A 16428-nucleotide genomic window follows, 5' to 3' on the forward strand; every position below is an offset into this window, starting at 1 on the left:
GCCTAGTTAAATAGATAAACAAAATATATACAGTTGAAGTGGGAAGTTTACATACAATTAGGTTGGAGTCTTTAAAACTCATTTCTCAACCACTCCACAAATTTCTTGTTAACAAACAATAGTTTTGGCAAGTCGGTTAGGACATCTACTTTGTGCATGACAAGTCATTTTTCCAACAATTGTTTACACAGATTATTTCACTGTATCACAATTCCAGTGAGTCAGAAGTTTACATACACTAAGTTGACTGCGCCATTAAAACAGTTGGAAAATTCCAGAAAATGATGTCATGGCTTTAGAAGTTTCTGATAAATGATGTCAATTAGCCTGAGTCAATTGTAGGTGTAGCTGTGGATGTATTTCAAGGACTACCTTCAAACTCAGTGTCTCTTTGCCGGACATCATGGGAAAATAAAAATAAATCAGCAAAGACCTCAGGAAAAAAAATTGGAGACCTCCACAAGTCCGGTTCATCTTCGGGTAACAATTTCCAAATGCCTGAAGGTACCACGTTCATCTGTACAAACAATAGTACGCAAGTATAAACATCATGGGACCATGCAGCCGTCATACCGCTCAAGAAGGAGATGCATTCTGTCTCCTAGAGATGAACGTACTTTGGTGCGAAAAGTGCAAGTCAATCCCAGAACAACAGCAAGGGACCTTGTGAAGATGCTGGAGGAAACAGGTACAAAAGTATCTATATCCACATTAAAACGAGTGCTATAATCGACATAACTTGAAAGGCCGCTCAGCAAGGAAGAAGCCACTGCTCCAAAACCACCGTAAAAAAAGCCAGACTACGGTTTGCAACTGCTCAATCCTATAGAAAATTTGTGGGCAGAACTGAAAAAACGTGTGCGAGCAAGGAGGCCTATAAACCTGACTCAATTACACCAGCTCTGTCAGGAGGAATGGGCCAAAATTCACCCAACTTAATGTGGGAAGCTTGTGGAAGGCTACCTGAAACGTTTGACCCAAGTTAAACAATTTAAAGGCAATGCTACCAAATACTAATCGAGTGTATGTAACCTTCTGATCCACTGGGAATATGATGAAATAAATAAAAGCTGAAATAAATCTCTACTATCATTCTGACATTTCACATTCTTAAAATAAAGTGGTGATCCTAACTGACCTAAGACAGGGAATGTTTACTATGATTAAATGTCAGGAATTATGAAAAATTGAGTTTAAATGTATTTGGCTAAGGTGTATGTAAACTTCTGACAGTATATGCATACAAATACATATATACAGTGGGGCAAAAAAGTATTTAGTCAGCCACCAATTGTGCAAGTTCTCCCACTTAAAAAGATGAGGCCTGTAATTTTCATCATAGGTACACTTCAACTACGACAAAATGAGGAAAACAAAATCCAGAAAATCACATTGTAGGATTTTTAAATGAATTTATTTGCAAATTATGGTGAAAATTACAGGCCTGTCATCTTTTTAAGTGGGAAAACTTGCACAATTGGTGGCTGACTAAATACTTTTTTGCCCCACTGTATGTGTGTGTCTGATGTGATATGTATGTACGTACGTATGTATGTATGTATGGATATATATATACACACAAAAATGGCGATATGAAAAGAAAAAACAAAAAAACACATTTCTGTCATACAGCCCTTTGTCATGTGTACAGGCTGTAACTTTGGCATAGGGCTGAAACTATGTGAAGAACTGAATACCCTTATGGATATTATAGGCCTAACCTACTTTTATTAATTAGAGCAGGCCTGGAAAGATCCAAAAGAGAGGAAGCGATGTGGAAATAAATGTGATGGATTTCACCAGAGAGAACAGTAGTGCTCGCACTACCCACTCTTTGTTCTCTATATTTAAAACAGTGGGTTATTTTGATTTCATTAGTATGCTGTCTGAGGCATGTGATTGTTCCTGTTATTAAACCAGCACTCTTTTAACAGTAACCATGGTAAGGAAAAGGCTTCAGACTTAAAAGCTCTAAATATTTAGTCTAGTTTAGTCTTTTTGTTTGTTTTTCCAAGGCTTTCTTTTACACCACCTATTAGCCCTGTTACGAACCTAGGCTAATTCCTTGAAATTTGTTGACAAACTAAACTACAAAAGGTTGCACACTTATACAACGAGTACAGCCTTCGAGCTACCTACAACATTACATGGCCAAAAGGTACTGTATGTGGACACCCCTTCAAATCAGTGGTTTCGGCTATTTCAGCCACAGCCATGAAATCCCATTAAAAAACAAACATTGGCAATAGAACGGTCCGTACTGAAGAACTCAGTGAATTTCAACGGGGCACAGTCATAGGATGCCACCTTCCCAATAAGTCAGTTCATAACATTTCTGCCCTGCCCTGTTATTGCGAAGTGAAAATGTCAGGAGCAACAACGGCTCAGCCGCGAATTGGACACACAAGCTCACAGAACGGGACTGCCGAGTGATGAAGCGCTTATCGCGTAATTTTTTTTTTGTTGCCTGTCCTCGGTTGTAAGACTCGCTACGGAGTTCCAAACTTCCTCTGGAAGCAACGCCAGCACAATAACTGTTCGTTAGGAGCTTCATGAAATGGGTTTCCATGGCCGAGCAGCCACACACAAGCCTAAGATCACCCTGCACAATAGCAAGCATCGGCTGGAGTGGTGTAAAGCTCGCCGCCATTGGACTCTGGGGCAGGGGAAATGCATTCTCTGGAGTGATGAATCACGCTTCACCATCTGACAGTCCAGCGGTTTAATCTGGGATTGGCGGATGCCAAGAGAACACTAGCTGCCCGAATGCATGGTGCCAACTGTAAAGTTTGGTGGAGGAAGAATAATGGCCTGGGGCTGTTTTCATGGTTCGGGCCTAGGCCCCTTAGTTCCAGGGAAGGGACATCTTAAGAATACAGCATACAGTTACATTCCAAATTTGTGGAAATAGTTTGGGGAAGGCCATTTCCTGTTTCAGCATGACAATGCCCCCGTATACAAAGCGAGGTCCATACAGAACAATTTCATGAATTGGAATTTGTTTAAAAAGTTGTTTTTCAACCACTCCAAATTTCTTGTTAACAAACTATAGTTTTGGCAAATCTACTTTATGCATGACAAGTCATTTATCCAACAATTGTTTACAGACAGATTTCACAAAACTGAGTTTAAACTTCTGACTTCAATTGTACATATTATTTCATCTACACTGTTCACAAGTGTATGCGTAGCCAGGGGATAAAATAATCCCGCCTCTCCCATCTCCTCATTGGTTTTTAGGAGCATATACCCACATGGTGATTTAAAGATAAAGCTATTTAAACCTGCGTGTCTGGATCGCGTCTGGATCGCGTCTGGATCAACTAGCAATGTCGCACGTGCATTCCCGGTCAAGCCAGCATGTAATCGTTCAACATCAGTGCCCGACCTCACTAATGCTCTTATGGCTGAATGGAAGCAAGTCCTCGCAGTAATGTTCCATCATCTAGTGGAAAGTCTTCCCAGAAGAGTGGAGGCTGTTATAGCAGCAAAGGGGGCCTGGTTTAGACCTTATCTGTCAGAAAGATATCAGTTTGTCTCTGTGGATGGTTTGACTTCTGACAAATCAACTGTAAACTTGTGTTCCTCAAGGTTCCGTTTAAGGACCACAATTGTTTTCACTATATATTTTACCTCTTGGTGATGTCATTCGGAAACATACTGTTAACTTTCACTGCTATGCGGACGATACATAGCTGTACATTTCGATGAAACATGGTGAAGCTCCAAAATTGCCCTCCTTGGAAGCCTATATTTCAGACAAAAGGAAGTGGATAGGGACAAATATTTTACTTTTAAACTCGGAAAAAACAGAGATGCTAGTTCTAGGTCCCAAGAAACAAAGAGATCTTCTGTTGGATCTAACAATTAATCTTGATGGTTGTACAGTCTTCTCAAATAAAAGGACCTCTGCGTTACTCTGGACCCTGATCTCTTTTGACGAACATATCAAGAATATTTCAAGGACAGCTTTTTTCCATCTTCGTAACATTGCAAAAATCAGAAACTTTTTGTCAAAAAATGATGCCGAAAAGTTAATCCATGCTTTTGTCACTTCTAGATTAGACTACTGCAAAGCTCTACATTCGGGCTAGGCGGATAAAGCACTAAATAAACTTGAGTTAGTGCTAAACACGGCTGCTAGAATCCCCAAAAATGTATCATATTACTCCAGTGCTAGCCTCTCTACACTGGCTTCCTGTTAAGACTAGGGCTGACTTCAAGGTTTTACTGCTAACCTACAAAGCATTACGGTTTGATCCTGCCGTAGCTACCTACGCATACACTACGGTCACAAGATGCAGGCCTCCTTACTGTCCCTAGAATTTCTAAGCAAACAGCTGGAGGCAAGGCTTTCTCCTATAGAGCTCCATTTTTATGGAATGATCTGCCTATCCATGTGAGAGACGCAGACTCGGACCCAACCTTTAAGTCTTTATTGAAGACTCATCTCTTCAGTGGGTCCTATGATTGAGTGTAGTCTGGCCCAGGCGTGCGAAGGTGAACGGAAAGGCACTGGAGCGACGAACCGCCCTTGCCGTCCCTGCCTGGCCAGTTCCCCTCTCTCCACTGGGATTCTCTGCCTCTGACCCTATTACGGGGGCTGAGACACTGGCTTACTGGTGCTATTCCATGCCGTCCATAGGAGGGGTGCGTCACTTGAGTGGGTTGAGTCACTGACATGATCTTCCTGTCCGGGTTGGCGCACCCAGTTTCAACATCTTGGCCATGTTCTGTAATAATCTCCACCCGGCACAGCCAGAGGAGGACTGGCCACCCCTCAGAGCCTGGTTCGGTTCCTCTCTAGGTTTCTTCCTAGGTTCTGGCCTTTCTAGGGAGTTTTCCCTAGCCACCGTGCTTCTACATCTGCAATGCTTGCTGTTTGGGGTTTTAGGCTGGGTCTCTATACAGCACTTTGCGACATCGGCTGATGTAGAAAGTGCTTTATAAATCTTAGCAGCGTCCACATACTTTTGGCCGTGTAGTGCATTTGCCCAGTGAATTCATTGGAACCTAGGCCTGAGACACAATTGAGCTATTTCAATACCACGTTGAAAACGGCAGCCCGAGTTCAACGCTCGACGATGAGCTCGTAACTAGAAAAGGAAATTCTTCCAAAATGACACGGGGGCTCTCTCTCTTTTTTTTTTTTTTACATGGCCAGGTCCTCTTACAGCTAATGGGGTTAATTTTGATGACTCACACATAGGCTAAGCCTTGGTTCTGGTGTTGAGCCATGCGGACAGGGAGTTTCCCCCAGAGCAGGAGGCCTGTGGAATTCTGTAGGGCTGGGCCAGCCACCGCTAGGCCGGCCACCGCTAGGCCCTGCAATTATCTACATGCAAGAGTATGAAAATCACAGGACCGCGGGGATCGCACTTCACACCACTGTGCTCAGTACAGAGGGATACAGACAGAATGTTCTCAGAGCTTTCGTCTTTCATGCTTTATCGTCAGTGTGCAAAAAAACACAGGCCTCTGTATATTTCTCTACGTCTGTAACTGCATTGAAAGAGCTACACTCAGTGATGGTAAAATACAGTAACTTTGTAGCAACATGCAGAAAACACTAAAACACAGGTGCCATGTGCACAACTCAAATCTAGTTCCAGGCTGAATTTACAGGTTCATAATCTCATGGCGGTTGGCGTACTAACAAAAAAGCAACCCAACCAAATGATATGAGAAATCTGGAATCTGGACAGCTTAGCAGAGTTATTAGTCAAGTGCTTACTTCAGCATTACAGCCAGATAACTTCATTAAATCACATTATTTACAGGAATTTGATACAAGGCCAACCCAAACAAACAGATTACATCTAAACTAGGCTCAGGCTAGAGCCTCAATTGAGGCATACAGACAGACAGCGATGGTAATTTAATGTCCCTGGTAAAAGTCTAATGGTCCAAATACCACTAGTGAAGCAAAGACACCGCCAAATCTAACAAATTGTGAACCGTCATTCAACTCCAGCTAACTCCATGACATCCATGCCTTATGTCAGGGTTCCCCAACCGGCAGCCCACAGGTCATTCTATTTGGCCCCCCAAGTTTTCTGAGCAAAATAATATACGGTGCATTCGGAAAGTATTGAGACCCTTTGACTTTTTCCACATTGTGTTACGTTACAGCCATATTCAAAAAATGTCATCTACATACAATAGCCCATAATGGCAATGCAAAAACTGGATTTTTGACATTTTTGCAAATGTGAAATATGTGAACAAACTGAAACCCTTTACTCAGTACTTTGTTGAAGCACCTTTGGCAGAGATCACAGCCTCAAGTCTTCTTGGGTATGACGCTACAAGCTTGGCACACCTGTATTTAGGGAGTTTCTCCCATTCTTCTCTGCAGATGCTCTCAATCTGTGTCAGGTTGGATGGGGAGTGTCGCGGCACAGCTATTTCCAGGTCTCTCCAGAGATGTTTGATCGGGTTCAAGTCCGGGTTCTGGCTGGGCCACTCAAGGACATTCAGAGACTTGTCCCGAAGCCACTCCTGCATTGTCTTGGCTGTGTGCTTAGAGTCGTCGTCCTGTTGGAAGGTGAACCTTCGCCCCAGTCTGAGGTCCTGAGCGCTCTGGAGTATGTTTTCATCAAGGATCTGTTGCTTTGTTCATCTTTCCCTCGATCCTGATTAGTCTCCCTGTCCCTGCTGCCCAAAAACATCCCCACAGCATGATGCTGCTACAATAGGGATGGTGCTAGGTTTCCTCCAGACATGGCGCTTGGCATTTAGGCCAAAGAGTTCAATCTTGGTTTCATCTGACCAGAGAATCTTGTTTCTCATGTTCTGAGTCCTTTAGGTGCCTTTTGGCAAACTCCAAGCAGGCTGCCATGTGTCTTTTACTGAGGAGTGGCTTCCGTCTGGTCACTCTACCATAAAGATCTGATTGGTGGAGTGCTGCTGAGATGGTGTTCCTTCTGGAAGGTTCTCCCATCTCCACAGAAGAACTCTGGAGCTCTGTCAGTGACCATCGGGTTCTTGGTCACCTCCCCGACCAAGGCCTTTCTCCCCGATTGCTTAGTTTGATTGGGCGGCCAGCTCTAGGAATAGTCTTGGGGGTTGCAAACTTCTTCCAATTAAGAATGATGGAGGCCACTGTGTTCTTGGGGACCTTCAACGCTGCAAAAATGTTTTGGTACCCTTCCCCAGATCTGTGCCTCGACACAATCCTGTCTCTGAGTTTTCTCTGACATGCACTGTCAGCTGTGGGAGCTTATATAGACAGGTGTGTGCCTTTCCAAATCATGTCTAATCGATTTAATTTACCACAGGTGAGCTCCAATCAAGTTGTAGAAACAATAATTATCAATGAAAACAGAATATTCCGGAGCTCAATTTTGAGTCTCATAGGAAAGGGTCTGTCTGAATACTTATGTAAAAAAAGGTATCTGTTTTTTATTTGTAATACAATTCCAAAAATGTCTAAAAACCCGTTTTCGCTTTGTCATTATTGGGTATCATGTGAAGACTGATGAGGAAAACATTTATTTAGTGCATTTAAAAATAAGGCTGTAACTTAACAAAATGTGGAAAATGGGAAGGGGTCTGAATACTTTCCGAATGCAATGTGTGTGTGTGTGTGTGTGTGTGTGTGTATATATATATATATATTTTTTTTTTGAAATTATCTCAGTGATTTTAATTTAAGAAATATGTTCCCAATTATTCCCACGCATAAGAGAGAGAAACGTGATCGCATAGAAATGTTTTAGTCAAACTTATCAGTTTGGTCTTCTTTCGTTCAATTTGTCGTCTACAAATGATTCGTAATTATGTGCTGGCAACCAGCCAATCAGATACCCTGAAGAGACGATCCTACAGACATTTTACATTCTTTGTTTGAGTATAGGTTGTCCACAATGGATAGTCATTAAGAAAAAAATGGATTAACAGTGAGGACATAGCAACACATGATTAGCTAGAGACGTTCCAATGATTGAGATGTGAAACGTATGTTTACCTTTAGGCCTAACAGGCCTCAATTTGCAGTTAAAAATGATCATCTAATATGTTAAAATTGACTCCTTTTTTCTTTTAAAATCTAAGAAACTAGGGTTCATAGTGGGTGTATTTGGGACGACGGATGCTTGTGACCAGTCACCAGAAGGCTACTTCCCTAGCAGCTGGTCACTGGGCAGTGCGCACAGTGATTTGACTCATATGTGGCTTAGCAAAACACTTTGAAGTGAGTGCCTTTAGCTAATCTCAGACGCAACGGCCGGTCATGCGACGCAAAGCCACATTCTGAATGTCCCTTTTATTCGCTAAAACATTAGAATCTCATACAAAGCTCAAATATCTTCTATAAAAAGGACAATGGCTTTGACGTTGAAGAGGGCTCACATACTTCTTATCGGTTTAATCAAATCTCAGAGGAGTTGAATATACTTGTCCTTGGGTGAACATGGTGCCATTTAGATGGTTGAGTATGGTGTTTGCAATGCCTAGTCTGACTGGTGCCCTTTAGAATGTGAGGTGGCAGAAGTTCCTATCCCAAGACTGTGGCAGGCATGTTCAGAGAGCTATGTGGATAAACAAGGCTGAGATATTCCACTCATAAAAACACACTGGAATCTCCCCTCTTTCTGTGTCAGTAAAGCAGAGACGAACCACGGAGACGGCTACCAAGAACAAAATGGACTAAAGCGATTAGGTACATCCATTTGAATTTAATAACCTTTTGACAGCATCCCTTTTGATTTAAACAAAACTTTCCAAACACGTTTGTCCAAGGGAAGAAGTGGTCAGAAAGTGACTTTTTGGACCTGAATGACAAAACATTCAAGAGTTAAAGGTGATCAAAGTTTATTCATTTGGAATAACCCGCCAAACCACGAGACATCCATGTCATCATCATTTAAAAGCTTGTCAAACTATCTGATAATTTTTTTTTTTTTTAAATAAGTCATTTTTAAACCTTTAACGTCAATTATCAAAACGCGTATAACTTCAGATTGATTTCAGAATCGCATAAGTTGTAGCTTAAACCTTATTTCACATCATCTGAGTTTGTGTTGTGCCTGCCATCAGTTGAGACAACATGCTCTTAAATACAGGGAGGGTGTCATTTCAATCATAGAATGAACCTATCCCTTCAGATGACTGCAGTCTGACTGAGCGGTGGTAGGCAGCAGCAGGCTTCATTCAAACCGCACATTCCTCTGTTAGCCAGCAGCTTTTCGCAATGCTTGAAGCACAGCACTGTTTATGACTTCAAGCCTATCAACTCCCAAGATTAGACTGGCAATACTATAGTGCCTATAAGAACATCTAATAGTCAAAGGTCTGTGAAATACAAATGGGAGAAATAGTCCTATAATAACTACAACCTAAAACTTCTTAACTGGGAATATTGAAGACTCATGTCAAAAGAAACCACCAGCTTTCATATGTTCTCATGTTCTGAGCAAGGAACTTAAACGTTAGCTTTTTTACATGGCACATATTGCACTTCTACTTTCTTCTCCAACACGGTATTTTTGCATTATTTAAGCCAAATTGAACATGTTTCATTATTTATTTCAGATTAAATTGATATTATTTATGTATTATATTAAGTTAAAATAAAAGTGTTCATTGTTCATTCAGTATCGTTGTAATTGTCATTATTACAAATATTAATATATATAAAATTCGGTATCTGCTTTTTTTGGTCCTCCAATAAATCGGTATCGGCGTTGAAAATCATAATCGGTCGACTTCTAGTGTGAATAATTTCTGAAGGCACTGTATATAGAAAAAATGTAAGTTTATGCATTTTTAGATAGATGTTAAAGGTAACAACAACAAAAAATGGCCAGAAATGATAAAGTAGTTTGATAACCCTGTTTGGAAACTTTTAAATGATATGAATCTGAACTGTTTATATTTTTTTATATTTTTATATTTTTGCGTCAACTTTGAACATTTCTCTCTCATGAATGTTTTGTCATTCAGGTCCAAAAAGTCACTTCTGAGCACTTCTACAATGGGCAAAAATATGTATGGAAGGTTTTGTTCAAATCAAATGGGGTTCTGTCAAAAAAGTGATTGAATACAAAATGGATTTACCCTAATTCGGGGGTGAAGTTTGGAGTTTCAAAGCACCAATGACAAAGTCTTGATGTATTTTTATTGCCGTCGCTGAGTGGAAAGGGCACAGTAGTGTATGCAGGCTATGCTGTAATTATCATGTGTTTCATCAAACTTTACAACATGGAGGGTGATGCATCTAAGTCACAGCTACAACTGAAGACAATTTGGCAATGGCTCTGTGTCAAGTCATAGGCCAATGCTTAGAGAAATGTAGATACTTAAGTAAAAAAGACCAATAGTGTGTTTGTAAAATGCATTCATTAGTACTGTAATGGTTATGATGTGGTCCCAAGACTAGGCCTAGTGAAGACTGCCTGAAAACAGAGGGAGAAAAAGCTCTTGAATGTTTCATTACAGAACCCATCTACTTACTTTAAGATTTAGCAGGCACATCACAAGGTGTGGCCGCCCACATTGCAGTTCAAACACTCATCAAAGATATGACTTGAGCACTGGTGGAAAAAGTACAACACTGTCATACTTGAGTAAAAGTAAAGATAGCTTCGAAAATCACTCAGGTAAAAGTGAAATGCACACAGTAAAATACTACTTGAGTAAAAGCCTAAAAGTATTTGGTTTTAAATATACTTAAGTATCAAAAGTAAATGGAATTGCTAAAATGTACTTAAGTATCAAAATTTAAAAAATAAATCATTTCAAATTCATTATATTGAGAAACCTGACAAACAATTGTATTATTATTTTTCTTTAAGGATAGCCTGGGGCACTCCAACATCATTTACAAACAAAGCATGTCTTTAGTGAGTCTGCCAGATCAAAAGGCAGTCAGGATGACCAGGGATAAGTGCGTGAATTGGACCATTTTCCTGTCCTACTAAGCATTCAAAATGTAACAAGTACTTTTGGGTGTCAAGGAAAATGTATGGAGTAAAAAGTACATTATTTTATTTAGGAATGTAGTGAAGTAAAAGTAGTAAAAATTATAAAATAGTAAAGTAAAGTGCAGATACCCCCCCAAAAAAACAACTCAAGTAGTACTTTAAAGTATTTTTACTTAAGTACTTTACACCACTGGACTTGAGTGACCTTTGCTGTGGAGAAAATGCAAGCCCACTACTATAGCAGCCATGCATACTTCAGCATTCTCAAACCAAACAACAACAAACAATGGAAGCATGATTTGGCAGCTGGAACCCTGTATTCATGGAAGAACATTGGAGTGCACCAATCATTGTTTGGTTCCAACCAAGTGCACTGCGACATTGGGGAATCCATTGAAAGGATTTGCATTAGCTTACACGGATGTGTACAATCCAAAATACATGTTGCAACTTTTAACTGCTGGACAACATCCCACAACGTTTCATTAAATGTAAATTCAATTAAAGGTGAACTTGTGGTGCAGACAAATGTCTACATAATGACAGCAGGGATGGAGATGTGGCAGTACGAAAGGCCAAAACCGTGATATTTGAATATGAATTAATCTAGAAATTGAACATTTTCCTTTATTATATTTTCAATATTTTCACAAGTATGGAAACAGTCATAGTAAGCAAAAAGGTTATTCAGGCTGACAGACAAACTCACAGACAACTTGACAAACTGGATGGATAGATGCCCCCCTGTATTACCCCAGTAATTATTAATTAAGCACGTATAGTACCTGCCAAGTTCTTTGCCCGGAATGATGGTGTAGTGGTCAGTGAATAGTTCATTCTTGATAGGAGTTTTGATTTCGGAGAGTAGCCCACATCGGTTCTGGTTTGGTTCGGCTGCCTGACCATAGTGGCAACGCGTACGGCTTCTTGTCTCGCTGGTCCGGGGACTATATTCAGGAATCATCGCGTCGATTCGGTTATACAGCTTGTTATCTCCTGTCACTTTTAAACAAACCTAACAGCTACTGCAACCAAACTTCCCTAGCTAATAGATGGCTAGTAAACGTTGCCTACAAAGTGACCACAAAAATAGCAGTACTTCGCTGCTTAGGAGTGATAAAATAAGACCGCATGCCTCACGGATATTTCAGATGAGAGAACTGTTACTTTCATGTTCAATTAAATTATGTCGAAGGGCGCAACAATGTATCAATATTTTCAACTCCACTAAATGTTTGTAACCGGGCGATCTGTTCTAACTTCGCTCGCTCATCAGTATGAACAACGGATGAATGAATACAAGTTTACCAGTCAGATACTTTGCTCTCTGTCACCATGGTAACACTCTTGATTGACAAGTAATTTGACCAAATAGGGTGGCGCATGCTACTTTACTACAAGCAGGGGGAAGGCTCTCCACATAAATAAGATCAGCCAACAGTTGGCGCAGTACCAGTGCAATGAGTCTTATTCAATTAAGTTAAATTTGCTTTAAATATCCCAACTAATCGGACACATCACTACCGTTAGCTCAATGAGAAAGGGAGAATTCCCAGTAAGATAATAACTAATATAATCAATTGATTGGGACTTTACATTAACCTTGTCTAACCTGTATCAGTTTTCATAGTATTGTTTCATAGTAAAATTCATTAGAATAATAGAAGAAAATAGAGTATAATATAATGGAATACTTTATTGTTCATCTTGCAATGGAAACAACTGTTATGTTCCCTCCACCCTCCAATACCCTACAGAAACACACCCACCACAACACATTAAAAACAATAGATTATATGGTGTCTTTTTTTGTCTATTTTAACTGAAGACTTGCACCTGAGTGAGTGGGTTTGCATAGCAGAACATGTATTTTGTAGAATCTGCAGTGTATATTAGAGTGCAGAGAATCAAATTCTCCCTCTTCTGGTGAAGGATAGTAGTGCAGAAGTGCACATACTGTAGTAACAGTGGTACTGGTAGTAAATGTAACCTTTATTTAACTAGGCAACTCAGTTAAGAACACATTTCTTATTCACAATGACGGCTTACCGTGGCCAAACCCAAACGACGCCGGGCCTGGATTCGAACCAGGGACTGTAGTGAAGCCTCTTGCACTGAGTAGTAGTAGTGCACTTATGCTGCACTGTGCTGTTTGTTGCTGGTGAGTGGTATGTAGTACCACAGTACGGGTCAGAATACCCATAAAACCTTGCGGTCAAACAATGTTTCTAATCATTTTCCCACCATTTATTTTTCCCATAGGGGATTTTAGACATCAAATAAGGGCTGTGTTTGGGGTAGTTTTTTTCAGCTGTGTAATGCTGTCCTCCTGTTTATTCTGGGGTTCGGACTGAATGCAGTATTGAATGTGCTGCACACAATTGACAGCAGCGACATGGACCAACAATTGACAAGGGTGTTGATATAGCTGTATTTAGGCATGGCTTCCTTGTATTGAGTCTGTATATTCATAATTCTACTGGAGATGACCTAGTATTTTATATTAAACCTACCTTACACATACATTTACATTTAAGTCATTTAGCAGACGCTCTTATCCAGAGCGACTTACAAATTGGTGCGTTCACCTTATGACATCCAGTGGAACTGCCACTTTACAATAGTGCATCTAAATCTTTTAAGGGGGGGTGAGAAGGATTACTTATCCTATCCTAGGTATTCCTTAAAGAGGTGGGGTTTCAGGTGTCTCCGGAAGGTGGTGATTGACTCCGCTATCCTGGCGTCGTGAGGGAGTTTGTTCCACCATTGGGGGGCCAGAGCAGCGAACAGTTTTGACTGGGCTGAGCGGGAACTGTACTTCCTCAGTGGTAGGGAGGCGAGCAGGCCAGAGGTGGATGAACGCAGTGCCCTTGTTTGGGTGTAGGGCCTGATCAGAGCCTGGAGGTACTGAGGTGCCGTTCCCCTCACAGCTCCGTAGGCAAGCACCATGGTCTTGTAGCGGATGCGAGCCTCAACTGGAAGCCAGTGGAGAGAGCGGAGGAGCGGGGTGACGTGAGAGAACTTGGGAAGGTTGAACACCAGATGGGCTGCGGCGTTCTGGATGAGCTGTAGGGGTTTAATGGCACAGGCAGGGAGCCCAGCCAACAGCGAGTTGCAGTAATCCAGACGGGAGATGACAAGTGCCTGGATTAGGACCTGCGCCGCTTCCTGTGTGAGGCAGGGTCGTACTCTGCGGATGTTGTAGAGCATGAACCTACAGGAACGGGCCACCGCCTTGATGTTATTTGAGAACGACAGGGTGTTGTCCAGGATCACGCCAAGGTTCTTAGCGCTCTGGGAGGAGGACACAATGGAGTTGTCAACCGTGATGGCGAGATCATGGAACGGGCAGTCCTTCCCGGGAGGAAGAGCAGCTCCGTCTTGCCGAGGTTCAGCTTGAGGTGATGATCCGTCATCCACACTGATATGTCTGCCAGACATGCAGAGATGCGATTCGCCACCTGGTCGTCAGAAGGGGGAAAGGAGAAGATTAATTGTGTGTCGTCTGCATAGCAATGATAGGAGAGACCATGTGAGGTTATGACAGAGCCAAGTGACTTGGTGTATAGCGAGAATAGGAGAGGACCTAGAACAGAGCCCTGGGGGACACCAGTGGTGAGAGCACGTGGTGAGGAGACGGATTCTCGCCACGCCACCTGGTAGCAGCGACCTGTCAGGTAGGACGCAATCCAAGCGTGGGCCGCGCCGGAGATGCCCAACTCGGAGAGGGTGGAGAGGAGGATCTGATGGTTCACAGTATCGAAGGCAGCCGATAGGTCTAGAAGGATGAGAGCAGAGGAGAGAGAGTTAGCTTTAGCAGTGCGGAGCGCCTCCGTGATACAGAGAAGAGCAGTCTCAGTTGAATGACTAGTCTTGAAACCTGACTGATTTGGATCAAGAAGGTCATTCTGAGAGAGATAGCGGGAGAGCTGGCCAAGGACGGCACGTTCAAGAGTTTTGGAGAGAAAAGAAAGAAGGGATACTGGTCTGTAGTTGTTGACATCGGAGGGATCGAGTGTAGGTTTTTTCAGAAGGGGTGCAACTCTCGCTCTCTTGAAGACGGAAGGGACGTAGCCAGCGGTCAGGGATGAGTTGATGAGCGAGGTGAGGTAAGGGAGAAGGTCTCCGGAAATGGTCTGGAGAAGAGAGGAGGGGATAGGGTCAAGCGGGCAGGTTGTTGGGCGGCCGGCCGTCACAAGACGCGAGATTTCATCTGGAGAGAGAGGGAGAAAAGAGGTCAGAGCACAGGGTAGGGCAGTGTGAGCAGAACCAGCGGTGTCGTTTGACTTAGCAAACGAGGATCGGATGTCGTCGACCTTCTTTTCAAAATGGTTGACGAAGTCATCTGCAGAGAGGGAGGAGGGGGGGGAGGGGGAGGAGGATTCAGGAGGGAGGAGAAGGTGGCAAAGAGCTTCCTAGGGTTAGAGGCAGATGCTTGGAATTTAGAGTGGTAGAAAGTGGCTTTAGCAGCAGAGACAGAAGAGGAAAATGTAGAGAGGAGGGAGTGAAAGGATGCCAGGTCCGCAGGGAGGCGAGTTTTCCTCCATTTCCGCTCGGCTGCCCGGAGCCCTGTTCTCCAGTTGTTTCTCTATTTGTAACTCAACCACCCCAAATGTTTTACATTTTGTGTTATTTTTGTTGGTCTAATTCCTAAAATGGAAAAGCAGAAGAATCTGTGCTCTCTCGGATAGTAACAATAGTTCACACTGTGCTCGTCGATGTCCCAGGTTTGTGGCATTGATGAATCAATCATTTAAGAAAATTATATATAGATTAAATATAGACCTCCAGCGGCTGAAAGAGAAAATTATCTGGTAAAATAAGGGTATGTTGCTAATATCATCTAGGTAGGTAGCCTAGTATTCATGGCACATTATAAAGTATTCTATTTATACTATATATTTTTGCTTTTTTTATATATATATTTCCCCGTTTTCTGCCCAATTTCGTAGTATCCAAATGGTAGTTACAGTCTTGTCTCATCACTGCAACTCCTGAACGGACTCAGGAGAGGCAAAGGTCGAGAGCCGTGCGTCCTCCGAAACACAACCCAACCAAGCCGCAATGCTTCTTGACACCATGCCCACTTAACCCGGAAGCCAACCGCAGCAATGTGTGGGAGGAAACACAGTGCACTGTGCCCCGGACTGCCACAGGAGTCGCTAGTGCGTGATGGGACAAGGACATCCCTGTCGGCCAAACCCTCCCCTAACCTGGACGAAGTTGGGCCAATTGTGCGCTGCCCCATGGGTCTCCCGGTCACGGCCGGCTGCAACAGAGCCTGGACTCGAACCCAGAATCTCTAGTAGCACAGCGATGCAGTGCCTCAGACCACTGTGCCACTTGGGAGGCACTTAAAGTATTCTGTACAAGACAAGACCAACTGCACAAATAAGCCAACAAATATTAGTAAAATAAAATATGGAACAGTAAATGACAATGTTCAATAGATCTTTTGTTTTGGATCAAGGTAGCTAGCTGACAGCAAAGGTGTCAGCTAGAG

General features: G+C 42.3%; 1 protein-coding gene across 1 annotated transcript in view; it reads right to left on the bottom strand.

Annotated features, from left to right (window-relative positions):
* LOC115130255 (serine/threonine-protein kinase 17A-like) overlaps nucleotides 1-12227 on the bottom strand; it is a 40881-nt gene extending 28654 nt beyond the window's left edge. Inside the window, exon 1 of the mRNA XM_029661191.2 lies at nucleotides 11711-12227. Coding sequence (XP_029517051.1) covers nucleotides 11711-11889 — 179 coding nt within the window. The 5' untranslated portion in view covers nucleotides 11890-12227. The remainder of the gene's footprint in view (nucleotides 1-11710) is intronic.
* Between the last annotated feature and the right edge of the window lie 4201 nt (nucleotides 12228-16428).

The sequence above is a fragment of the Oncorhynchus nerka genome, linkage group LG6 (genome assembly GCF_034236695.1).
Source record: "Oncorhynchus nerka isolate Pitt River linkage group LG6, Oner_Uvic_2.0, whole genome shotgun sequence".
Lineage (NCBI taxonomy): Eukaryota > Metazoa > Chordata > Actinopteri > Salmoniformes > Salmonidae > Oncorhynchus > Oncorhynchus nerka.